The sequence below is a fragment of the Vombatus ursinus genome, unplaced genomic scaffold (genome assembly GCF_900497805.2).
Source record: "Vombatus ursinus unplaced genomic scaffold, bare-nosed wombat genome assembly UNPS02014822.1, whole genome shotgun sequence".
NCBI lineage: Eukaryota > Metazoa > Chordata > Mammalia > Diprotodontia > Vombatidae > Vombatus > Vombatus ursinus.
Genome location: NW_020954600.1, coordinates 14,700,559 through 14,727,006, shown reverse-complemented (window position 1 = coordinate 14,727,006; position 26,448 = coordinate 14,700,559). Strand labels below are relative to the sequence as shown.

The 26,448-nt window shown below is 37.5% G+C and overlaps 1 protein-coding gene across 3 annotated transcripts in view; it reads left to right on the top strand.

Moving 5' to 3' along the window:
• QSER1 (glutamine and serine rich 1) overlaps positions 1-26,448 on the top strand; it is an 88,024-nt gene that overhangs the window by 35,994 nt on the left and 25,582 nt on the right. For 2 of the 3 annotated variants that reach the window (XM_027837687.1, XM_027837686.1), the window contains exons 1-3: positions 9,210-9,290; positions 9,994-10,155; positions 17,209-20,868. In XM_027837687.1, the coding sequence (XP_027693488.1) occupies positions 10,020-10,155; positions 17,209-20,868 (3,796 nt within the window). In that variant the 5' untranslated portion in view covers positions 9,210-9,290; positions 9,994-10,019. Of the gene's footprint in view, positions 1-9,177; positions 9,291-9,993; positions 10,156-17,208; positions 20,869-26,448 lie in introns of those variants that run through there. The other variant, XM_027837688.1, reaches the window with a different exon arrangement.

Genomic DNA, 26,448 nt, shown 5'->3' with positions numbered 1-26,448 from the left:
ATTCATCTGTCAGACTGATCTTTCTAAACTCAAGTCTGACTGTGGCACACTTGTCTCTTCCCATCCCAATTCAATCAGCTCCGATGGTTCCTTCCTTTATGGTTTTCTCACACTCTGCTGACTTCCCCACCCCCTTCCCTCCAGTGACAGTGCCCTTACTCTTTCTCACACAAGGCATTCCCATCTCCTAACGAGGAATTTTCATTGACTGCCCCTCGTGCCTGGAATTCTCTTCCTTCAAGTTCCAGATTAAATCCCACTTTCTACAAGAAGCTTTTCCCTACCCTTCTTAATCATTGTGCCTTCCTTCTGAGATTGTCTCCAGGTTACCCTGCGTATAGCTCATTCATATGTAGTTGTTTGAGGGCAGCGACTGTTTTTCCCTTTTCTTTGTATCCCTACCCCTTAGCACAGTGCCTGGCACGTAGTCGGTTGTTAGTAAATGTTTATTGGTTTTACTTAAGTTTGAAAGACGCCGCATAGAGGCATGTTGAAGTCAGCAAATATTTATTTAGTCCTGGTCTGAAAGGCAGTGTACATTGTATATTCTCATCTTGTGATCTTTTAGGATATTGTCACTAAAGAATCAAAACATGCTGTATTTTTGCAACTATAGGTGTAAATAAGGTCTTCACTTATAAATGCTTGACCAGAAGGATTGATGAAGTTAAGCCAAAGACTAGATTTGGCTGCTGGGCTGAAGCAAAAATTGAGATTTTACCTTCAGTTGATGATTTGGCAATGGAATAATAGAGCATTTTAACTGTAAAAATGTGTCTGCTGCCAAAGTGGTGTTTGGTAGTGAAGTGTTTCAAAGAATCTGCATTGGAAGGGACCCCTGACCCGTTAATCCTGCCTTTTATATCGTATCAGTCAAGTGATCATTAAGTCCTCTGATAAAGATTGTAAGGCAGAACTCACTAGCTTTCATGGTAGCACATTCCACTTGATAGCTCACAGAATTTGAGTTCCAGGGACCTCATAGACCCACCCTTACATTGAGCCTAAATCTGCCTCTGTAACTTCTACTTTGAGGGTAAAAGAGCATGCGTCTTCCACCTGAAAGTTCTTCAAAGACTTGAAGATAGTTATATTCTCCCTAAGTTTTCTCTGGGCTAAACATCTGTATTCTTTACAGTTTGTGATCATTTTCTGGGCATGTGGAGGGAGTCTATGGCAGAGTGGACAGAGAATTGGCTTTGGTGGTAGGAAGGCCTGGATTCAAGTATGCTGCAGTGGGGATTCCTGTTTCATTTGGGTTTGTACTAGTTGGCCACTGAGGTCTCAGAATTCTCAAGTCCTACCTCTGGGTAAAATACTCCCAGATATCTGCTTATCTTGAGTCATACTACCAACCCCAAATTGTTACTGCACCTTGTTTTAGCTGAGAAAATTTCCACCTAAGTATAGATTTTCTGTCACTAAATTCAAAACAGCCAGAAAGGAAAATTATATCATCTTGGTGTACCACATTTGTACCTGTCCCAGTAAAAGTGATTCCTGAACTTTTTTGGAATGGAGTATTGTAGTAGTTTATTTTGGTGTCTAGCAGTGTGGCAGTGACCCAAATAGATAGTAGAAAGGCTGCTGCTTCTTATATATCTTCCCCTCCTCTATGCTCCCTTCTTTGATGCTAATTTTTATTTAATTTTAACTGAATATATGAGTTGGCTGGAGAGGCATATGTTTTTCCCCATGTCAATATTTCCTTAGCACTTTAATGAATACTGGCATTCAAATGTGATTTGGTTTATTTAATATCATGTTTTCTGTCTTTAGAACTGATCTCCCTCCCCTTCCCCATTCCCCTCAATTATATTCTATATTTCTAGCATCATTTGTTCGCTCACCTTTTCTGATACTAACATACATATGTGTGCCCTTTTAGAAAGGGCTGTTGTGTATGAAAGCGCTTGGAGGAAGAACATAAGGTATTTACTAAAAGCAAAGAGTCTGTTCTTATTTATACTTTTGTTTTTGGACACTGTTTTCATCTAACAGGTAATCTCAGTTATGCATATATGTGCATACATATATACATAGGGAGAGTGACACACACAAAGTAAATGTTTTAAAACACAAGTAGCTTCTAAACTCACTTGATCCATGAACCATTGAAAATGAAAGCATTCAAATTAATATTCTTGGGTCAGCTTGGTGGCACAGTGTATAGAATACCAGCCCTGGATTCAGGAGGACCTGAGTTCAAATGTGGCCTCAGACACATAACACTTACTGTGTGACCCTGGGCAAGTCACTTAACCCCACTGCCTAGCTTAAAAAAAACCCAACAAATTAATATTCTTATTTTAAATTAATTCATTGAATTTCTTTACCTCTGAACTTTTCCCTATTTATATGTTATTGCCCACTGTAGGAGGTTCATTTCTCATGGCAGATGCAGTACCTTTGGTAGGACCTTGTTATCAAAATAAGCTTGAGGCATATATCTTTGGCTAGCATATTAAATGACTTAACGTGTTGTTGGAGGTATTGTTGTTTTGGTTTTGGTAGCAAGCAGTTGTTTGTTTGATATGGGTGGTCCTTGGAAGTCAGGAGAGACCAGGTTTAAATCCTAGCTCTGACACTTTACCTTTGGGACATATACCTGTTATGTGCTTCCTCTTTGAGTTTCTTCATTTGGGTATTGTAGGGCAAATGCTTGTGTTTCCTAAATAAACTTTTATAGGTACTTAATCCATCTCTAGCCCATTCTGACCTAATTCAGTTATCTTCTGACAATAGTAATGTTTACCTTGATAATGGGAATAATAGAGTAGATGATTAAATGTTTATAGCAGTAAGAAAAATACTTAAGCAGTAAAAAGATCATTAAGCAACTAAGATATGCAAAGATGGACAATATAATTATTCAAACTGATCTAGGATTTGAATTTTCTTATTTGCAGTGACATCTATAATGTTTCAGAGATTAATGGGTTAGGTCCCCATTTCTGGTTGTTGGCATTCATTTATACAAATATGGTAGATGATTTTATAATACACAGATGAAGAATCTGGCCACAAATGAAATATGCTTTTATTCAATTTATTATGCTAATGGAAACAAATATTAACAAATTGGTTTTGTTTTGTGCAAGATTTTCATTTATTTTAACTGCATATCAAGGTAAAAGGCTCATTTTCTCCTCCCCCTTTCAGTTCGACCTAAGTGAAAGTTTAATGAAAAGGTTAAATTTAAATCTCTCATATACTTATTTATAAAGTCTATAGATGGTACACTGTGAATTTTGATTTGACCATGGAATTGTAAGTTTTCCATAGGGCTTTTCTGGGAAATTTATCATTATGGTCTATCACAGTTAGATCTTGGACATCTCACCAATTTCTCTAAAATAGGATTGAATCATACCTATTTACTACAGTAGAAAGCACAGTACATTTGGATTTGGAGAATTTGATTGGTATGAATCATAGCTTAGGTGTTTATTATGTTGGGCAAGTGGGTTCTCTAGCCTTCTTTCTCTATATTGTAAAATAAAAGGTCTCTTAAAATTCTTACTCCTATGAGAACCTAGTACCAGATGGGTACCTCATTTTTGGAAAGGTTTTTTGACTCTAAAGAACAAGACCAAATTCTCTATGAAGTAATTAAGGGACCAGTAGTTCAGCTACCTACTTGCCATTCTTCCAATTGGATAGCTCCAGACTTGCCTAGAATTGAGAGTTAAGTAATGAGTTTTTCCTCTCCCATCCCTCCCTACCCCTACATCCAACCTGAGCTCTGTTCTCCAAAGGGAAAAACTTTTGGGGACTTTCACTTATCCTCACTTAGCCTGGGACTCTCCTTAGCCTTTAATTCTGTGGGAGTTCTCCCATTTGGGTATTTGAGCTTCAATTTTTCTTTCTCTTTCAGATAGAATTTTTAAAGTTCCTAATTGGACTGCCAGTAACTGGTATTTATCTTTGCTCTTGTCTCTTTTTTTTTTCTTTTTGGGACAGCTGTAAAGAAAGCTTCCATCCCTCACCCCAAGATAGTTTTTGCTTTAGAAAATTCTTATCCCCCATTTCTTAGGCCTGCTCTCTTTAATCTCATCCACTTCAACCCAAGCCCTTCCATTCCAAATTGCTCACCCCATTGCCACTTCTAGACTTTCCCTCCACCTTTGCACCTCACTTAGCAGTTTCTCTTTTGGGTTTCTTACTGTGCGGTTTTTATCATCCAATTCAGATCCTGGTAGCCATTATCTCTTGACTCCCAGTACATTTTCCTTTTTTCCTTAATGAGGATTTCCGCCCCAAATCCTGCCATCATCTTTGGGGGTTCAACTTCAACCATCACTCACATGTATTTCACTCATGAACTCTGAAATTCCTTTATCTGATCATAATCTGTTATCATTTTATCTTTCTTTATACCTCATCATCTCTAGCTCTGTTCTTTTGGCTTCACCACGACCACTGTTTGCTCTAATCCTCAGTTTTTTCTCAGGTCATTTTCCCTTCATTGGCTACACTCTGTTCCCTTCCCAGTCTCAGCCCCTTGGTAAACCAGTTTTACTCTGCACTGTTCTCGACTCTCAGATTCCTCACTTTCTTGTCCTTTCACTCATCATGCTTTGTTGAAGGAAATTATGAAATCCATTACAAATTTGTCATCTTATCTCAGCTGGGCCATCAGTGCAGCAAAGCAAGTTCTCACGTCTCCTCCAGCCTCTCTTCTAAAGATCTTGCCTGTTACTTCAGTGAAAAAATTGAGGCCACTTCCTTCATCATTTCTTACGGCATAATAATATTCCATGATGTTCAAATACCATAATTTGTTCATCCATTGCCCAACTAATGGGCACTGTCTTAGTTTCCAATTCTTTTTGACCGCAAAAGGATCTGTTATAAGTATTTTTTCATACTCATATTTACAAAAGAGATCCTTTTTTTCTTTCTTTGATCTTATGGGTAATAGATCTAATGGTGGTGTTGTTGGGTCAAAGGTTATACCCAGTTTAGTAATTTGAAGGGTGTGGTTCTGATTACTTTCCCAAATGACTGGACTAATTCACAGCCTTACCAGCTGTGTGTATCTGTTTTCTTTCAGCCTGTCTTTTTTTTTTTTAATTAATTTATTTTGAATTATCAACAATTACTTCCATAGATTGTCAGCCTGTCTTTTAATTTTTGGTTAGCTTTGCCAATTTGATGGTTGTGAGGTGGCAATGTCGTAATGACGATTAGCATTTCTTTAATTTTTAGTGATTTGGAACATAGCCCTTCCTAGCTTAGATTTTTTTTCCTCTGAAAACTTCCTGTTCATATCTCTTGAACTTTTGTTAATTGGGAAATGGCTCTTATTCATATAAATATGAATCCATTCCCGATATCTCTCGTAAATGAGACCTTTAGCAGAGAAACTTGCTGCAAAGATTTTTCCCTCAGTTAACCTGCTTCCCCTATCATTTTAGCTGCATTGGTTTTGTTTGTCCAAAACTTCGATCTGCTTCTGTTCTTCTATTCCTCTTTTCTTTTCTTTGCTTAGAGCTCAATCAGTTTCCTGTTTTGTTTTGTTTTTGGTTAGGCTATGGGATTAAATGACTTGCCCAGGTTCAGACAGCTAGTAAGTGTCAAGTGTATGAGGCCAGATTTGAATTCGAGTCCTCCTAACTCTAGGGCTGGTGCTCTTTCCACTGCGCCACCTGTCTCCTTCAGTCATAGTTTCTTACCCTTTCTTTTTAAACCCCACTCCATGATCCACCATCTATGGTTAGAATTTATTTTGCTTATGACTCATCCCTTCTTGAATTTACCCTATTTATTCTCCATTCTGCCCTCCCCCATTTATGCTCCCAGCTGTATGTGAATGCTTCCCTTCTTTGACCAGTTCAGATAAAGTTCATTTGTCATCTACTCTCTTCTACACCTTCTTCCTTGTTTGTACAATCTTCTACTTACATACTCTGATTATGTGAGATAATTTCTTCCACTCTTCCTTTCCTATTTTTCTCCCTAGTGTATTTCTTTCTCCCTTCCATTCCTTTCTTTTTAAGAAAATGTAACAAAGTCACTTCAAGGCCCTCTGTCTTATTCGATTCCCTCTGTGACTCCTGATATTGGGTTTCTGGGAGGACACTTCTTTCCTCCATTAGAATGTATATGTTTCATCCTTTTTTACCCCTTCTGATTCTCCTAGGTTTGTATTTTGAAGTTTCTGCTTAGCTCGGTTCTTTTCACCAATAATGTTTATAAGTCCTCTCTTCCATTAAAGTTTTGTTTTTTCCCCTGTAGGTTTATATTCAGTTTTACCGAATAAATCATTCTTTGTCTTAAGCCTATATCTTTTGCTTTTCAGAATATCATGTTCCAAGTTCTTTTTTTTTTATAGTGGTAGCTACTAAATCTTGTATGATCCTGACTGTAGCTCTTTAGTATTTGAATTCTTTCATTCCAGTTGCTTGTGATATTTTTTCTTTGCCTTGAAAGCTCTGGATTTTGGCTGCTATGTTCTTGGGAGTTTTCATTTTGGAGTTTCTTTCAGGAAATTATCAGTGGATTCTTTCTATTTTCTGTTTGTTCCCTGGGTCTAAAAATCTGGGCAGTTTTCTTACATGATTTTTTTCTTTCAAGAGATTTTGAGTGGCATATGACTGTGCTGGAGTATTATTGTGCTATAAAAAATGACTGAGGAGGGAGTGTCAGGAAAACATGGTAAGACCTATATGAACTGATGCAAAGTAAAGTGAGAAGAACTGGGAGGTCATTGTACATAGTAATGGCAATGTTGTAATGACGATTAGCTGTGAAATACTTGGCTACTCTGATCAATACAGTGATCCAAGACAATTCCAAAGGACTCATGGTGAAAAAATGCTATCCACCTCCAGAGAGAGAAATTATGAACTCTGAATGCAAATTGAAGTATAATTTTCTCACTTTTTTATTTTTCTTGCTTTTTTTGGAAATATGACTGATATGGAAATGTTTTGCATGATTTCATATGTATAATTGATGTATTGCTTGCCTTCCCAGTGGGTGGAGGGAGGGAGAGAATTTAGAGTTCAAAATTTAAAAAGAAAAGAATGTCAAAAATAAATAATAGATTAAGAAAAAGACCAAGAACGACAAAAAACCCAATGATGGGGAGGAGTAGGTTTAGGAGAAGTTAGGTATAGAAAAAGATGGAATAAGAAGAGGTTATGGTCCAACCAGAGAATATCAGAGTTTGTAATCAAGTAAGTATAACATTTATGGGGAATGGTGAGCTTAGACTGCTCAGGCTGGCCATACCTGTAAGCTTTATCTAATCACTGCTTTCTCTGGGTTTGAGTTTTGCAAACTCCTGACCTGAATTTGGGTCTGGGCAACAGCACTATGGACTTGCCCTTGGTTGGATCTTCATTAGATTGTTGCTGGCCCCACATACTTTCTACTAGCTGGCTGTGTTTACAGGTTTAAGACGACAGAATTGTAGGCTCCCTTGGGTCCTGAGCTCCTGACCTGGTTATTCATTTGTAGTTTTCAAACTGGGCTGAGAGCTGGATCTAAAATCCAAGGGTCAGAGCCACACGGTGACTGCTTACTAATGTTCTGTTTCTGCTCCTTGCGCAGTACACAGTTTTAGACTCCCAAACATTCTCTGCCTTGGACTTCCAGGGTGCAAGTTCCTTCCCAGGTCCATACTGGATCTGTAATTCAGCTCTAGGGTTTGACAGGCATGCCATTTGGCCCTGCACAGTTACAGGCTTTTCTGTACTAGATCTCAAACCTCTTATTGCCCTAGTACATATCCCCAAGCTCCAACTCAGTCCTTAATGGAAGATTCTTTTCTCTGTCTTCCTGGCTAGACCCTGTCCCCAGCATCCTAAGACCTCTGTTGAACTAGTCCAGAAAAAAGACTCACTGTGAATTTTCCTCATATTACTTGATCAGGGCTTGGTTTGGTGTGTTTCCTAGGGCTTTGTGGAACAGTCTAGAGGGGATGTGGGCTATATTGCATCTTTTTTCTTGACTGTTATGTTTCGTCTCAAGATTCAGTTCTAATCTCACCTTCTGCAGGAGGTCTTTCCTGGTCCCCTCAGCTTCTAGAGCCTTCTCTTCTTATATTTCCTTCTTGTACAGACCTAGTTATTCATATGTTGTCACACCATTAGAATGGAAGCTCCTTGAAGGCAGGCATTGTTTACCTTCCAAGTTTAGGGAATTCTGAGAATGCTAGATATCCCTATTCAAATAAGTACAAAAACATTTCTCAGTTTAGTCCATTGATAATAAGTGTTTATTGCACTTGAGTGCCAGGCAGTTTTCCAGGTCTTGGGGATAGACAGTAGTCAAACAGTTGCTGCCTTTAATAAAGGAGCTTACATTGTGTTCCTTAAACAACATAATTTGCATATCACAAAAAAAGGTAATTTCTGAGGCCTCTAGCAGTTTGAGGGGGAGTTCAGGAGAAGACTCAAAAATGTAGCAAGTTTTTTTTTTAACTTTTGCTTTGAATTAAACAAAACTTTATTTTTTTTTATTTATGCAAATAAGTTTATAGAACCTCCGAGAATCCTTGAGTGCATTCTTGTCTTTGTACCTCCAGCATCTAGCACAGTTGGCACAAGCACTAATAAATGTTTGTTAGTTAGAATGTAACTGAAATGGCAGGGCTGGAAAAATGACAGTAGAAAGAAAAATCTGTAAAATTGTGTATGTACCATATATATGTATATACAAATGAAAATATTTTATTGCTTAAAACTGATTTGAGACTCTAAAGGTGGTATTTGTTGAAATTTTTTATTTAGCTTAAATCAGAAACATGTTCCTTATTTTATTATCTGACTTCTCAATTAAGATAGATCTTGAGGAAAATATTAAATATAGATACCATACTTCTTTTTTAATCTTTTTTCCTTGTGTCATTGAAACATTTTTCATTGTGACAAAGCAGCCAGAATCCTGGGTTTGGAGTAAGGAAGATTAGGTTCAAATTGTCTGACTCTAGGCTGCTTCAAGTAACTCCCTGTTTGGTGAGGAAGTTGCCTTACCAGGAATTTCCCTTCCATAGGAGAAAACCACAGATCCTTTGTTTATTTTGATCAAACTAACTTTTGTTTCGTTCATTTATATCTGTAGTAATGTTAATCAAATCATTGGTTAAAGCTTTTTGGCTTACATAAGTTTTGTCTGTTTGTGGTGTGGGACATGTTATCTTCAGTCTCTACTTTTAATATTCTCTAGTTTAAACTATGGAGGAGGACATTCATCACAATCTGAAACGGATCTTCTTCACAGACAGAATTATGGCGCCTCTCATCAGCTTCCTGGATATGCTGCCACCCATCATTCCACTGGTAACAGTTCTCTTGTCAAGTCTGTCATGACTCCCTGCAGATTTCAGAACGGGGGTGGGAGTGCTGCACATATTTTGAGTTGTGAATGTGGATGGAAAGAGAGCCATACTGAAAGGAAACACAAGTAAATAAAAGAATGAAAACTTTCTATCATACTAATGAATTAATAAAGATAATTATTAGATTTAAAATTTTACATGGTATTTAGAGAAATGAAACCGTAGTTTTTTTGTTTGTTTTTGAGACCGGGTCTCCCTGTCTTGACCAGGCTGGAAGCACAATAGCTCCTCCCAACCCTGATCTCGCTCCTGATCAGCACAGAAATTTTGACCTGCAAAATGTCTGGTGTGGGTAGATTCACTCCTCCTTAGGCAGCCTGTTGCTTCCTGTACACTCATCATCTTGGTGTTGGATTTAACAATGGAAACCTCATAGACTTTAGCCCTGTTGCAGTTCAGAACTCATGAGCTCAGGTCATATATTGGCTTCAGCTTCTTCCACTAAGCAGGGATTACAGGTGGGCGCCACGAAGCCCTAGGAGAGTAGAATTTTTAAAGTAAATTTTAATTTAATTGAAACAGCATTATTGGGGAAGAATTTTCTTTATTTCAGATTAATACTAAACTGCAGGAACTTGTTTTTGTAAATGTGGGTGGATACTATATTTATTTATTTTTGTAATATATTTTATTTTAACATGTAGGTCTTTCTGGAATATTTGATACTAATATGAACAGTGCTGGCACTAATACTAAAGAATCTTCAGTAATGAATTTCCTATCTGCTATTGAATCCCGAACTACTCCAGCTACTTCTTCAGGAACTACTTTTTTACCACAATTCAGGGCTCCATCATGGCAGACAGGTAATATTTTATGAATTTTTAAGTTTATCAGCAAACTAGTAACTTGTGATCCAGTATAGATTCTTTATGATGAAAACAAAAATTTGATATGGCCCTTTAAAAATAGTGTTAGGACTAGTTGTAACAGATGTCACCTTTAATGTAAACCAGCGATTATCAAAACTATCTGTTACTAGCTAAGAAATAGAGTGGTGGATCAGTGGAATAGATTAGGTACACAAGACACAGTAGTAAATGACCACAGTAATGTAGTGTTTGATAAACCTGAAGACCCTAGCTTCTGGGACAAGAATTCACTATTTGACGAAAACTGGAAAACAGTATGGCAGAAATGATGTATAGACCAACATTGTGCATTGTGTACCAAGATAACTTCAGAATGGGTACATGATTTAGCTATAAAGGGTGATGCCATAAGCAAATTAGGAGAGCATGGAATAATTTATCTGACAAATCTATGGAGAAAGAAAGAATTTATGACCAAATAAGAGATAGAGAGCATTACGAGATATAAAATGGAGTAATTTTGATTATGTTAAATTAAAAAGGTTTTATATAAACAAAACCAGTGCAACCAAGATTAGAAGGAAAGCAGAAAGCTAGAGAACAATTTTTTTACAGCAAATGTCTCTGATAATGGCCTCATTTCTCAAATACATAGAGAACTGAGTCAAATTTATAAGAATACAAGTCTGCCCTAATTGATAAATGGTCAAAAGATGTGAACAGGCAGTTTTCAGATTAAGAAATCAAAGCTATTTGTAGTCATATGAAAAAATGCACTATTGATTATAGAGAAATGCAATTAAAACAACTCTGAGGTACCACCTCACACTTATCAGATTGGCCAATATGACAGAAAAGGAAAATGATAAATGTTGGAGAGGATGTGAGAAAATTGAGATGCTAATGCACAGTTGGTAGAGTTGTGAGCTAATCCAACCTTTCTGGAGAGCAATTTGGAACTATGCCCAAAGGCAAATCAAACTGTGCATACCCTTTGATCCAGCAATACCACTCCTTAGTCTCTATCCCAAAGAGATCAAAATAAAGGGAAAAGGACCTACTTGTACAAAAATATTTATAGCAGCTCTTTTCGTGGTGGTAAAGAATTAGAAATTGAGGGGATGCCCATCAATTGGGGAATGGCTGAACAAGTTGTGGTATATGAATGTAATGGAATACTGTTATGCTGTACGAAATTACGAGCAGACATTTCAGAAAAACCTTGAAAAACTTAGATGAACTGATGATGCAACGTGAAGTGAGCAAAACCAGGAGAACATTGTCCACGATAACAGCAACATTGTACAATGATCAAAATTATGAGTGACTTAGCTCTTCTCAGCAATACAGTGATCCAAGACTATTCCAAAGGACTCATGAGGAAAAATGCTATCATATCCAGAGAAAGAATTGATGGGGTTTGAATGCAGATTGAAACATACTGTTTTCACTTTCTTCATTGTTTTCATTGTTTTCTTTTGGTCTGTTTCTTCTTTTACAACATAACTAATATGGAAATACGTTTTACGTGATTGCACATATATAACCTATATCAAATTATTTACTGTCTTAGGGAAGAAAGAGCTCTGGAAGGGAGGGAGAAAATATGGAACTCGGTCACTGGAAAAAATAAGATCTTATTTTAAAAAAATGGTGTCAGGAGTGCTTGAGCAAGGATATTAAGTGAGGCTAGAGAGAAGAGCTCATCATGGCAATAGCACTTTTTTGGGCTATATCAGTGAAAAAGAAGATCAGAGAAGGAATAGGGCCACTGTGAAGGCATGATAACAGAGGGCAAGAGGCACAGCTACTCCTTGCTTCTGTTCTTTCTTCCAAGGAGAAAATAGTATTTGGATTAGAAAGTCCAGAAGAAAAGTAGCTTATAGAGAATTGAAATCCAAGGTAAGGAGGTAGCACCCAGTTGCTGTTTGTGAATTCAACTCATCTGGTTCAAATGAAGTACCTCCATTCTAAGGTATTCAAAGTACTGACAGGTAAGATAGCTGAAACGCTGTTACTATATTTGAAAAAAGGTGAAGAATAGTAGAGATACCAAATGATTAGAGAAGGGAATAGGTCTCGACCTTGAAAAGCAATTGAGTATGGTCTTCAAATTATGGGCCAGTGAGCTTGACTTTGATTCCTGACAAAACTCTCTAATGTGTCATTAGGAGAACAGTCAGTGAGGATCTAGGAAAGGAAGTAGTAATCACAAGCAGCCAGTACGGCTTCATCAACAATAGGTCATGTCAAATCAACTTCATTTGGTTTTTGTTAGAATTACTATAGTGGAAGGTCAGATATGTTTTCCTCCCGTCCTGGTACTGCCATAGTTGTAGAGAGGGTTCCTTTCATGTATGGATTGAACTTCGATGACTGATGAGCTCCTTTCCAGTTCTCAGGTCATGTAATTTCCATAGGATTACAGATTTAGACCTGGACGGACCTATAGAGGTCATTTTACAAATGAGGAAACCAAGGCCATGAGAAGTCGCCCAGCCTCACACTAGCAGTAAAGAGCAAAGCCGGGGCTTTGAACTCAGTCCTCTTGACTGAGCTAAAGTTCAGTATTAATCCTCATGTGATACAGTATTCAAAATGAGAATATAATTTTAGACTCTGTCAAGAGGCTTATTAATTTCCAGGACTGTGATTTGTGGGAGAGGCACTGTGTTATTGTGGAAAGAACACTGGATTTGGGGTCAGAGGAGCTGAGTTCAAATGTCAGCTATGCCACACTTACTACCTATATACCATAATTCCCTTCATCTCTGTGGGCCTCAGTTTCCTCATTTGTAAAATCCTCATCTATAAAATTAGCAGGCTGGCATAGATGAGCCTGTGAGGAAGGTGATAGTCTTGTTGTAGTCTGCTTTGTTTTGACCTCAGAAAGTATTGTCATTAGTTCTGTGTACCACATGGTAGAAATGACATTAATGAAGCTAACTTGTATCTAGAGGGAGGCAGTAGAATGATGAATAGCCTGGAAGTTAGGCCATGTGAGAATGAGTTTACAGAGTTAGGGATATTTAGCCTGGAGAAGAAAAGGCTTTAAGGGGAGTAGGATAATAACTGTCTTCAAGTACTTGTGGGGCCATCACATGGAAAAGTGATTAGGTTTATTCTACACCATCAGTGTAGAGGTAGAAGAATTGTTAAGAGTTCATCTAGTCTAACTACCTCATTTTAAAGATGAAGAAACTGAGGCCTGAAGAGGTTAAATGATTTGCCTTGTGTCATACAGGTAGTGATACATAGCAGAAATGAGATTTGTACTCTGGTTCTGTGTTTCCAAATCCAGTATCCTTAGTAGGGGACATGCTGGCTAGTCAGAGTTATAGAAAGGAAGATTTAGGTTTGATGTAAGGAAAAAAATCTTCCAAATAATTTTTTTAAGGAAATAGTTCAGGTATGGGTTCAATTAGAATGGTCTCTGTGGTCCCTTCTAAAGCTGAGATTTGTTGACTCTGAATTAAACTTATCCTTGGGCTTAATGGGCTCCACCTGGAGTCAGTGAGTTCATTAAGTATCTTTGAACAAAGGTTGAATGACCACTTATCACATGTGTGGCAGAGGGAATTAATTGTACTCGAAAGGGATTTCATAGTATTAATACCTTAGAAACCTGTAGAACCTAGAATTTCTTATAAGCAGCATTTAAACGTTTGTGGCATTTGATTTAAAAGCTTAAATATTTTTGGCAGTGGTGAGGTGTGACAAGTTTAAAATTCTAGGTTTTCTTGTGTGTGTACACGTATATATGTGTGTATATATCTATATATATAGGTATATAGATATCTGTTTGTCTATCTATCCATCTATCTCCCCTTTTAGTAGTGTTTAGTTCTAGCTTCTTTCTCCCTTTAGGAGGAGCATCACTTTTCTAAGTAGAAAAGATTTGATCTGATTTATTTTTCTGCTTGTGGGCTTTGTGTGTAGCATAGTAAAGAGTTGTGGAAGATTAATTTTTGTAAGTTATACAAAATACTTCCCAAAACACAAAACAGTCATTTTATTAAGCAAAGCTATCACAATATGCTATTCTAAAAATTAGTTCATTTCAGATCTATGATTTGTGTGAGGTTTTTTCCCTTCTGTTTTATCTCATTTTTCTTAATATTTCTAAAAACATTTGGTATCTTTAAGGCTTTTTAACCTTGGTACCTAGATTATGAATGAGAAATTTTGAAAATAAAAATAATAGTGCAAATATCATCAAGTAATGAATAAAAGAAATATAGCCAAGTTCTTCAAATAAAATGTCTGAACTACAATTTCTCATCATCTCATTAAAGTAACACTGTAGAAAAGCTTTTCCCCCCTCTCTTAAAGTCTTTTTATGTTGCAGATTTAAATTCAGTGTATAAAAAAATTAGTTTGAAGCTTGTTATCCAGGCTTTAAGTAGAGTTACATTTTCTTCTGTCTTTTTCAGGGAAATAAGCTCTGCTTCAGGTGTGTGTGTATATATTTAAAATGAACAGAAGACTTTTTTTACTTACTTAAAAGAATAATTAATACCTTCTTTGTAAATATCTGTATTTTGTTTACATTAATTTAAAAATTCTAACATAAAGAAAATTCTTTTTTATTAAGTTTTTAATTTTTAAAATCATTGTTGTAATCAGTATCAAGCTTATAATAGAATTGAATTCAAGTTCTAGGCCTTTGAATCCCAGAATATAGGCAAGTGAGATTTTTTCATAGTTACGCTGAGTTACCTACCAGTGCCCAATTTAAGTAATTTTAATAGATTTTTCAAAGCATGAAACAGAATGGAAATGTTTTCTACAGTTTCTCGTTGTGAAATAAAAGTGATCTTGGGGATGGAAGGAGGGAACAATGACTTCATAATATCTTAATGCCTCATTATAACCATGTATTATACACACTATGGAACTTTTCTTTTTACTAAATTTGGTGAAGCCACCAGAAATTTATCTAGGTTCTCCTTTAAAGTTCATTTGATTTAAACAAAAAGCCATTGTGCAGAGATTGGAAGAGGTATAGGACACATAATAGCGTAATAATGTTAATAACCATATAGGCCCTCAAGTGCCTAAGAAAGACATTTGTCCAAGAAACTTGAAAGAGAGCACTCTGATAATATCTGAAATCGAAAGAACACTTCAAAGTTTTGTTTTGTTTCTTTTTTTTTTGTGAAGCAGTTGGGGTTAAGTGACTTGCTCAGGGTCACACAGCTAGTAAGGGTTAGGTGTCGGAGGCTGGATTTGACCTCAGGTCCTCCTGACTCCAGGGCTGGTACTCTATTCACTGCACCACCTAGCTGCCCCAAACACTTCAAAGTTTACAAAGCTCTTTCCTTACTCTAATCCTGTGAAATAACTATGTGTATTGAGGTTCAAACCCAGGTCTTTCCTGGCTCTCCAAATGCAGTATTCTCTACACAAAATAGTAGTGTAGAGCAGAGATAAGTGGTATCTCCAGTTGAGGATGTCAAGTGCAAACAATGTTTACCACCTGTTTTATGCTGAGATGAACAAGATGGCCTTTAGAACTCCATTTACATTAATCTATACTGTTCATTTGTTGAGTGAAAGCTGAAGGTATTTGATCACTTTACAGGATCAGGATGGATTACCATGGTATCATGAGACCCCAACTCCTCCCTCATCTTCTCAGTTATCTTTGGAAATCTGCTGTCCACACCACATAGTACATACCTGTTAGGTCACAGCTGCCATTATGTTTCGTAAAGTTGGAGATTGGTATTAAACATGGCTGGGGAATTAAATTTGGGCAGAGAGGGTGGTGGTGAATGGGTCTTTATTGTGGGAATGGGGAAATCACAGAATTTAAAATCTCCTGTTATAGCGTACAGGTTTGCTGTGTACCACTTCCCTTTTTTTCCATACCTCTCTGCATTTTTATACAACACATCTATCTAGGGAACCTGCAAAGGAATATATAAAGAATCTTTTGGCATGGAGATCTCCTGATGTGACTCCCTCTACTATCACATATCATAATCTGTTTTGGCTTACTAGATAAACTCTGGGGAGTTGCCTACAGTGCACAAAGGTTAAGGGATTTGTCCAGGTGTTAAAAAAAAAGCATGTGAACCCAAGTCTTTTGACTCCAAAGCCCACCATTCTCTTCACTGTGTCATGTTCCTTTGGTTTTAGGGCATTCTGTTATTAATGACAATTAATATATCAATATGGTAAGACAATCACATAAATACAATTTTAAATTAATTTAGGTTTCAATTGCTATTGCCTTGTATTGCCATGTAGCCTGTTTATATAGTCATTTAATAGTTAAAAACTACCTGTTAAGAGTACCTACTGTTGCTAGTGCTGTGCTAGACATTTTCTCATCTTTGTGAGGAGGAAGCATTTTTTGACATTTAACAGAGGAAGGGGAATTGAAATAAGAAGTGGAACCTAAATATTAGGGCTATGGAATACTTCCAAAGCATATGCTTTAATATTTTCTCACATTTTATTTACTGTCATGCATCTCTTGTAATATTTTTTTTATAAGTAGTAATAAATTTCAAATTTAAAATGTAAGAAAAACATGTTTGTTTTGACAACAGAAACCCGTTAGTATTTTAAGCTTAATATTTAAAATGTATTTGTCACTTAGACTGTGGGCAGCTTAATGTTAATTCAATTATTATAATTTTTGTGCTCCTTTTAGTTAACTTTATAATTTGTTTTTTGGCTAGATTCTTTTTGAAGGTGAAAATGTGTACCTATATAATATGTGTACTTGGCTTTATAATTATTTAATTACCCTGTTGTAAAAATAGGTGAATTCCAATTAGATACCCAGTCATGTGAACTAAAAATTGCATATATGAATTTCTGATTTAATAAAACTAAGTACTTTTGGATAGTGAATTTTAAAGTTCATTAATTTTCAAGAGTTATTCCTATCAGTATTTTTTTTTCCTCATAGGCAAGGATGTAAGGTATATGAGAGAATTTTTCTTTGTTATAAAATCTATATTACATAGTAGATATTTATTTGTTTGTGCTATCCTTTTATAAATACCGGTTGTGTTTTTTTTCTCCTCATAGGTATGCATTCCTCAACAACTGAGCTGTTTGTTACTGGAGCTTTGCCAACCACTGGAACGTTTCCATCAACATCCACTCTTTCCACTTATCAGCATCCCAACACCTTCAGCAATAGAAACTTTGCTACCACCCCACCTCTGACACTTCAAGATTCAACTTTCAATAATACTTCAAATGGTATTTTAAATCCTCATGACCCTTTGCTACAAATCAAGACTTCACAGGGTACTATTCCAACTGCTTTGGCATTTGAACGCCTGGGCAGTTCTGTGTTAAGTACCAGTATACCGCCTCAGTCTTCTACATATCGTTCAGCTCAAGAGTCTGCACCCCATCTCTTACAACCTCAGTTTAGCTTGTTGTCTTCACCCCTCGGAGGAGCCCAGCAGGCTTCTCAAGCCTATAGCTCATCAGTCTTTACTGGTTCTCCTACATCCATTGAAAGAGTTCTTCGAGAATGTAGTGTTATTAAACACCATCAGCGGCCTTCAAATACTCAGTCTATTCAGGCACAACTGACTGGTTCACAGCATTCCTTACCTAGTTATTTTTCAAATGCAAGTGTAGCTGATTTTCAGGATACAACCAGGCAGCCATCTTTATCTTGTAACCCAATTGGAGATTCTACTCAGGTGAGCAATGGAGGACCACAACAGAAGACCTCTCAGGTCTCAGTGGGACTGGCTCAGTCTTACCCATCTACAGTTCCATCACCCAGCTATCTTCCTACTTCAAAAGTAAAAAACTGTTCTACAAAGCAACCACCAAGGTCAACTAAGACCCCTAAACCTCAAAGTGTGGTGCCTCCTGTGCTAAAACAAAGCTATTCCAAATCTTTACACAACCAGAGTTCTGTGATATCAGGCCAAGCACAAATTTATTCTACAGCTCAGCTACCCAGCCTTTTATCAGTTAGCCAGTCCCAAAATTATGCTTCCACGCAGTCACATAATGTGCCATCTATTGTTCATTCACAGGTTTATACACACAATAAAGCTGAGAAGTTGCCACCCTTGTATAAAACACTGACTTTTTCTGGGCAATCTCAAACAGTAACTTCTGAAAGTCAGACAAGTAGTTACTCCTCTGATCAACAACAGGTTTTATCTTCAATTACAAATGAGAACTACTCTACTCAAACAAGAGATATTTCTTCAGTTAGCCAGTCTCAGAGCTATTCTTCTGGTCACTCTCAGGGTTTATCTACTGTCAGTCAATCACAGGTTAGTTTCTCATCTCAATCACAAGTTTTGTCGGCTGGTAGCCCTTCAGAAAACTATACTTCAGGTCAGTCTCTAACATTAACATCATCTTCTCTTCCATTTTCTTCTTCACCTCAAGTTCAAAATTTGCCAGCTTCTAGTTCAACCCAGAATTATATTTCTATGCATTCTTCTCAAAGTGCTCAGACCCAAGGATCATCGTCACCACAGTCACATAAATTTTTGACAACTGCCCAGTCATCTTTTACATCCCCTGTTCATTCACAAACCTTACAAAATAATAGACCTTCCTCTGATGCAAAATCTTATGCTAAAAGGAAGCCTGATTCTACTATGTATACATCCTCAAAACAAGAAGATGATTTTCCAGTGCAAGATTTACAAGTGTTACAACAGCCAGCATCTCTTGAATCACCAACCCAAAGGCTGCCTGATGGAGAAATTAATGTTCAAGATCCATCTTACAGAATTTCAAAGGCAGACGATAGATATCCTCAGAGTGTAATTAGAAGTAATTCTTGCCTTGAAGATCAAGTTGTTGTTGTTAGTCTGCAAGAGCAAGAAAAGGAGGAAAGAATGGTCAGCTCTATGACACACCTTACCCAGTCAATTGGGTCAATGCCTAATGTGTCAAGCCATGATGTTAAGAAAGCATCTAATTTAATGCAGACTTCACAAGTAAACACAAATACAAAAGAATTAAACCAGCAACATCCTCTTCTGCCTAAGGTTCATGAAGTGCAAGTCCAAGAACAGCATAGTCAGGCCATTCACCCTTCACCACAGATTCAAATTCAGACTAATGCTTTAAGACAAGTTCATCAGCTACCCTTGCCTAATTCACAGGTACTTCTAGAGTCTGGGTATGACTTGCAGATTTTTCAACAGTCAGTTTTACAGACAGGCTTAGGCCAAGGCAAGATATCGACACAGATACAGCCTGTTCAGAGTTCTCAGCAAATAGTACATCCATTCCTTCAAATGGACAGCCCTATTATTCAAAGCAGTGGTGGACATTCTCAGCAGCAGCTTCATCCTCAAAATTCTGAGGTTATTAAAATGGATCTTTCAGAACCTTCTAAACCATTACAACAACATCTGGCAACAAAAGGCATTTTTAATCAACCAAATCAACATGATTCAAAGAATCATTTTGTTTCCCTTGGTTCCATGTGTTTTGCAGAGTCAATACTTCTCAGTGATGAGAGAAACATTTTATCAAACGATGATATCTTAGCAGTTACTGCTGCTGCTTGTGGGGTTACACCATCTGATTTTGCCAAATCAGCTGCAAGTGAAACACTTCCAACAGTTGAGAATGGTGATGACCCTAAATCCCATTTTCAGCAATCAACAGATATTAGGCATGTGACTCCAGACTTCAACTCTCTGACAGCGTTGGTTGGAAAATCAGAGAATCTCAATAATATTTCCTTAAATGGAGGCCAAATTACCATAAATCTTTCATCCATACCTATAATTCATTCAAAGAATATGAACCTCGATCAAAAGCATCTTGAAACTTCTGATCAAAATATCAGCTCCTCAGCAATTGAGGAGCAGCAGCAATGCTCTGAAACAGTGAACAAAACCTCTCGTATCACTCATGAATCTGAAGAAGACAGTGAAGTACCCACTGATGGCCTGTTAAACAAGAGAGACCAAGAGGTGGTTACTAGCAGCAAAAGTCTAAGTGGAGAACGGGCCGTTTCAGAGAATGAATTTCATATGGCTAGTGACAATAGTGCCACAGGGTCCCAGAATAAAGTCTCACTTCCTCTAATGGCTATGGCACAGCCTGGGGATGTGATCAGTGTCAAGACTGAAGATGACGACCAAGATATAATACAGTTCAACCTTCAGAAGAAAAAACTTACAGTTAAAGGGCTAATGAAGGAGGATGATAACAATAGTAACCAGAAACAGGTAAAATGGCCCCCACAGAATAAACGTCAGAATTCCAGGGGCACAGATACATGCTTGCCATTTTCTTCTCCTAGTTCAGAATGTTGTCATGATGGTTATCAGCATCAAGAAAAAATGAGACAGAAGATCAGAGAAGTTGAGGAGAAGCAGCCAGAAGTGAAAACAGGATTTATTGCCTCTTTTTTAGACTTTCTGAAATCTGGACCCAAACAGCAGTTTTCAGCCCCTGCTGTACGAATGCCAAATCGGACTAGGCGGCCAGGGACCCAGGTTGTTCGTGCACCTTGCCACACCCAACTCCCAAAGACTTCATCTACTTCACCTGCAGTGTCTGAAGCTGGGGGCTTTAGTCCTTCTAGAAAAATTGATGAACTCAAGAAAAACTTTGAAGCTTTACCTTCATTTTCTTCTGATGATGAAGATTCTGGAGGATGTAGTAATGATCTTCAAAAGAGCATCTCCACTGTTTTATCTACTTTGGATGATGCTTCTGATAAAAAAAATAAATCAGGTAAAATTTTACATTGGCAGTCATGATTGTAATTTAGCACTATCATAACAATTTCTAGAGGGATTATCAGTTTTAAGTTTTTGTTGTTTTTTTTTTTTAATTAAAGTAGGCACAGAGATGGGAATGGGATAGAAAATATTGGTCTGTAGGTGACATGTGTCTTAATTTCAAATGGCTTTTTCAGGAGAAAGTGGTTACCTTGCTGGAGTGGATGCTACATTGCTATTAGCTTCCTTGGGGGTTGGGGTGAGGGGTGGAGAGTGGGCTGGTCATAGCTAGCACTTTCTTTCTTAGTGGTTTCTGAAAAATAATACAAAAATTGTTCTAGAAAAATTGGGAAATTCATTTGAAGTACTTTGGGAAAGAACTTTATCCTGTCTTAGGCAAGGCGATTGAAGTCTGGATTGAAGGAAATATATGGAGCTAAGTGAAGGTTAAGGAAGGTATGAATAGATAGGCCAGCAGGATTGCCAAGCTCACCAACAGGACAGCAGCTAAGAGCTTTCCTGGAGACAAGAGTTGAGGTCGAATCAGTTGATGTGGTAAATGTGGTCACCAGAGTGTGGGTGGGCACACGAGTGCATATGTGACTGTACTCACATGTTCATTTGCATAAGACAGACTGAGGGTTGGTTGAGATTAGGAGACAGAATAGAAAGCAACTTAAAAGAGAGCTCCAACCAAGTCTTATTGTAAGAACATGGAGCAGTTGTTACCTCTTTTTTAAAGCAGCTCAAGCATTTCCTTAGTCAGACTTGCCCCTAAAGTCCTTAGACTTTAAGGGATCCCAAGCTTGTGGTAATCTTCATAAAGCAAGCTCTCATTATCTACTTAGTCATCCTTCCTATTCCATGCCTATCAGATGGCAGGATTTCTTCTGTAAGAAAGATTTGAGTATTCTGCTGTGGTTTGAGGATGCTTCTCACCCACCTATTTCCCAGACGTTCTGACAACCAGATCGAATGGAACATTGGCAATTTCAGTGGGATTTTTTTTGTTTGTTTGTTTTTAAGTGGTGTCCTAAGAGTCAAACTGTCTCTTGTGATGCATAGTTTCATTTCTCTGGATTTGAAACAGTCTTTAACTTACAAAAGCGATGTCCTAAACCTCTTCGGACAAAGTTTGGTAAGTTCATATATAAATATGTATCCTTGTGTAAGGACTCTGTGCTCAGAGTCGTTCTCTGATGTCTCACTATGGCATAGAGAGAATCCTGGGTTATTGAAGGCTGTATAGGCAGAGTACAAGCTCTGGTAGTTCTCACCAAGTTGAAAAGCATGAAATTGTATTACCCAAGGACTAACCTAACATAATTCAGAGATTTACCACCATGTTGGCTACATGCATCCTGCATGTATTTTTCAACCATTTCTTATCATTTTGGGGGGGGAAATTTAACTTTATTGATGTATTTTAAGACTACCTTTATCTCAATGTGTCCCTTGTTCCTTCCCCTCCCAGAGAGTTATCCTTTTTTTTTTTTAAAGAGTAAAAGTGAGAGGAAAGAAAAAAAATCATCAAAACTTACCAGGATATAATTAAGTCTGACAGTATGTCATGTTCCACATCTGTACCCCTCTTCTGAATCAAACTTAGTCATTACAATTACATAATGTTAAATTTCAGGTTTTTTTGTTCTTTGAATTTACATTGTTATAGTATGTTATATATGTTGTTTTCCTTGTTCCATAGATGTCTCTTTTTATCTGTTCATATGTCTTCTCTGTATTCTCCACATACATTGTTTCTTAAAGTGCACTAATATGCCATTACATTCCTATATTACAGTTTGTTTAGCCATTCCACAATCATTGAGCAGTGGTTTTGTTTGCTGTTTTTCGCTATTACAAAAAGTGATGCTGTAGACAGATACTTTGGTATGTTGGGGATCTGCCTTTGATATCTTTGGGTGTTTGCCCAGCACTGGGATCTCTGGGTTACAAAAGCCATGACCATTCTAAAGACTATCTACAAGGCAATGGAGGGTTTTGGATGACAATTCAGGGAGTACTTTGAGGAAAAGGAAGCAGCACTGCTGTGTATTGACTCTCAGCTGTAAAATTCCCCCAAAACTCCCAAGTGCAAATCATATTAAAATGTAATTGGGAAACATTTAACAAAATAAATAAAAACATAGTATAACATAGATAATGTTTTTTTAAGTCAATTTGCTGCACGGGATCCATTTCTTTTTGAGTTTGACACCTCTGAAGTACGCAATAATGGTCTAAAGAAGTAGTATGGGTTAGTGGAAAGGGCAGTATGACTAGAGTCAAAGGCCCAGGGTTCAAATTACATCTCTAATACTTGATAATTAGGTGACTTTGGGCAAATCACATTCATGGACCTTGTTCCCTCTTTTATAAAATTAAGGGGTTGGATTAGATGGCTTATGAGGTTCCTTACAGGTCTAGATTTCTGATCTTATAATTATGGAAATTTTAATAAAAGTCACTGAATTCTTCACATTTCCAGCTTTCTTCTCATATTTGGGGAGGGAACTATATTGATAAAGCATGAAAAAAGTGATGTGAATTTCTCATAAAAGTGGGTGTGAACTCTTGTTTTTAAAATTTGATTGTTTTTGGTTTTGCATTAGTTGCTGCTTTATACAGCCCTCTCCTTGGTGAGTCTTTCCTTTTAGCCAAAAGGGGAAAAAAGGTCAGCAAGAAGGTGTTTGCACTGCTTTAAGAACAGAATTTCTAAAGATTCTTCTTTGATATTTTTAGTGTAGAATTAATGGAACAGTTATTTATGCCTAATTGAATTCCTGAGACAGGATATTAAAAACACAGGTTTGAAATTATAGTTTCAAGGTGTTTTGAATAGTCTTGTGAAGTCTATAATCTCAACAAGGAATGATTACGATAAAAAGAACTGAGAAGAAAAGAATATATACAATGAGGAGAATAGCTAGATTTTCCCTTCTTTAGGTCCTTCTTCCTGGGATTCTGATTAGGGGTAGAAGTAAAATAGGCAACCACTTAGGACAAAATACATAAGGAGAATACAGTAAGAGTATAAAAACATTTGGAATGCCAGAAAATTCTCTTTACCCTGGATTACACAGTTATTTATTGGATAGAACAAACGAATCAAAGCCTCTGTTGCAGAATCTCCAAACTGGGGACTGTGCACTTGAGGGGCTAACAAAGTTGGTGGGAATGTATGAAGAATATAAGTCCCTGCAACCTGCCTCTTCTTGCTCAGCTGGTTTCAGCCAGAGGCCCTTTTACTTGAGTGGGTGTTGTAGCAGTTCAACTGGGCTTCAGCAGTGGCACTGTGGACAGACTTGGAATGAGCCAGAGACTTGCCAGTGGTCATCAGCAGTCAGACAGATGTTGTACATCAAGACTATCAGGGCAGCCTCATGTTTCTTCTGTTCCTCTCCATCTATTTTGAAGAATTTTGGTTGGTGGTGATGGTGATGATGGAACAGATGAAAGCTCAGCGGCAGCAGCAATAGCCAAGGAGAGGTGGGTTGGGAATGTGAGTGGTAGGCGATGTATCAATCAGCAAACGTTTGTAAAGTGCTTATTATGGCTTGGGCAGTGTGCTAGTCTCTTGGAACACTAAGATACAGTCTAGCTTGAGGAAACAATGATAGGGAGTAGGGGGTGCCATTAATAGCTGAGCAAATCTTGAAGGATTTCTGATAGAAGGCAGCACTGGAGCCGAGTCTTAAAGGAGGTACTTGGAAGGTCAAAAAAATTTTATTTATAGGTATACACAATCAAAAATATTTGGAAATGATTGTTTTAGGGAGCGATACACACTGGGAGGTTTGCAAAGCCTGCTTAGGGCACACAAATGCCTTGTCCTAAGTCTCTTTGAAATATCATACAATGCAAAAAAAATTATTAGATTGTAATCTCTTTTGCAGATATATTCTTTGTTTTTTTCCTCAGTACACTGCAGAGCATGCATTGCTCACAGTGTGTATAAGTGAATGGTTAGTGTGGGTCTTTCTCCTGAAAGGTCTGCATATCACTGAAGAGGTCCTATTTGGCTTATAGGTGAAGGACCTCTCTTGTCCAAAATTTTAGTCAATAAATCTCTTATTCCATGATTCAAGAGCCAAGAAATGGAATGTCTTGTTTGTGGAACAGTCGGGAGGCCATTGTCACTGGATCAAAGAGCACTTGCCTGGGAGTAAGACGTAAGAATACTGGAAAAGTAGGAGAGGCTGGATTATGAAGGACTTTGAATGCCAAGCTGCATTTTGTATTTGATCCTAGAGACAGTAGGGAGCCACTGGAGTTTATTGAGTAAGGGAGGGAGGGATATGATCAGACCAGCAGACTTTATATTAGTCCAAGTAAGAAGTGATAAGGGCTTGTACCAGACTGTTGCCAGTATCAAGGGGAGAGAAGAGGGTCTTATTTGAGAAATCTTACAAAGGCAGAATTGACAGGCCTTGGTAACAAAATGGATATGGTTGGGGGGGGGAGGTGAGAGGTGGTAAGGTGTGCAGGAAGACTTCTATATTGAGAACCCCTGAGGGGCTGGGAGGATGGAGTTGCCCTGTACAGTAATGGCAATGGTTGAAGTTGGGGAGGGCTTAGGGAGAAAGATAATGAATTCTGTTTTGGACATGATGAGTTCAAGAGGTCTCCTTGACATCTAGTTCAAGATGTCTGAGAGGCAGCTGGATATGGAGACTGAAGGTCAGTAAAGAGGCTGGGGCTGGATAGATGGATTTGAAAATATGTAAGGAAACTGAAACTCAAGGTCACACAGGTAATATTTGGCAGAGCAGAGATTCAAATCTAGATCTTTTTACTCCAGATCTAGTGTTTTTTCTACTGCTTAGGAGTACACATTCTTTAAATATTTATTATGCATTCTTTACATAGTGTACTCATAAAGATTTGAGTTTACTGTGGAATATCACTAGGGAAAGCCTTCCAATTTCCCTCTCATCAAGGATGGTCTTTATGCATGAGTAGATTACCCTCAAAAAATTACGTATAGATGAGAAAGTAAGCATATGAGTTGGTAGTTATTCCTCTTTGGAATCTACTTCTTACTTCCAGGACTTTCTCCCTTACCATAACAGTGTTCTCACCCTGGAAATTCCCTTCACTAAAATCTTTATTAACACTTTTTATTATAGCGAAGAATTGGAAATAAAGTAGATGGCCATCAGTTGGGGAATGGATAAACTAATTGTAATGCATTAATATAATGGAATATTTTATTTTGCTGTAAGCAAAAAAGGCATGGTGAATACAGAGAGAACCTTCTAAAGAACTGCATGAACTGATGCAAACTAGAGTAAACAGAGGCAGAACAATGTAAATGGAAAGTACAACCACCACAAAATAATTTTGAAATTATAAAGAACAAGTTTGGCTGAAAGAAAAGATATGAGAAGACATCTCCCATGCTTCTTTGCAGAAGTTGGAATCCACAGGTGTGAAACACTACATGTAATAGACTTTCTCCATGTGTCATTCAGTTTTTTAAAATAGTATTTTTTCTAATTACATGTAAAGACAGATTTTCACATTAATTTCAAAATTTTGAGTTCCAGATTTTCTGTCTCCCCCCAAGATAAGCAGTTTAATGAAGGTTATA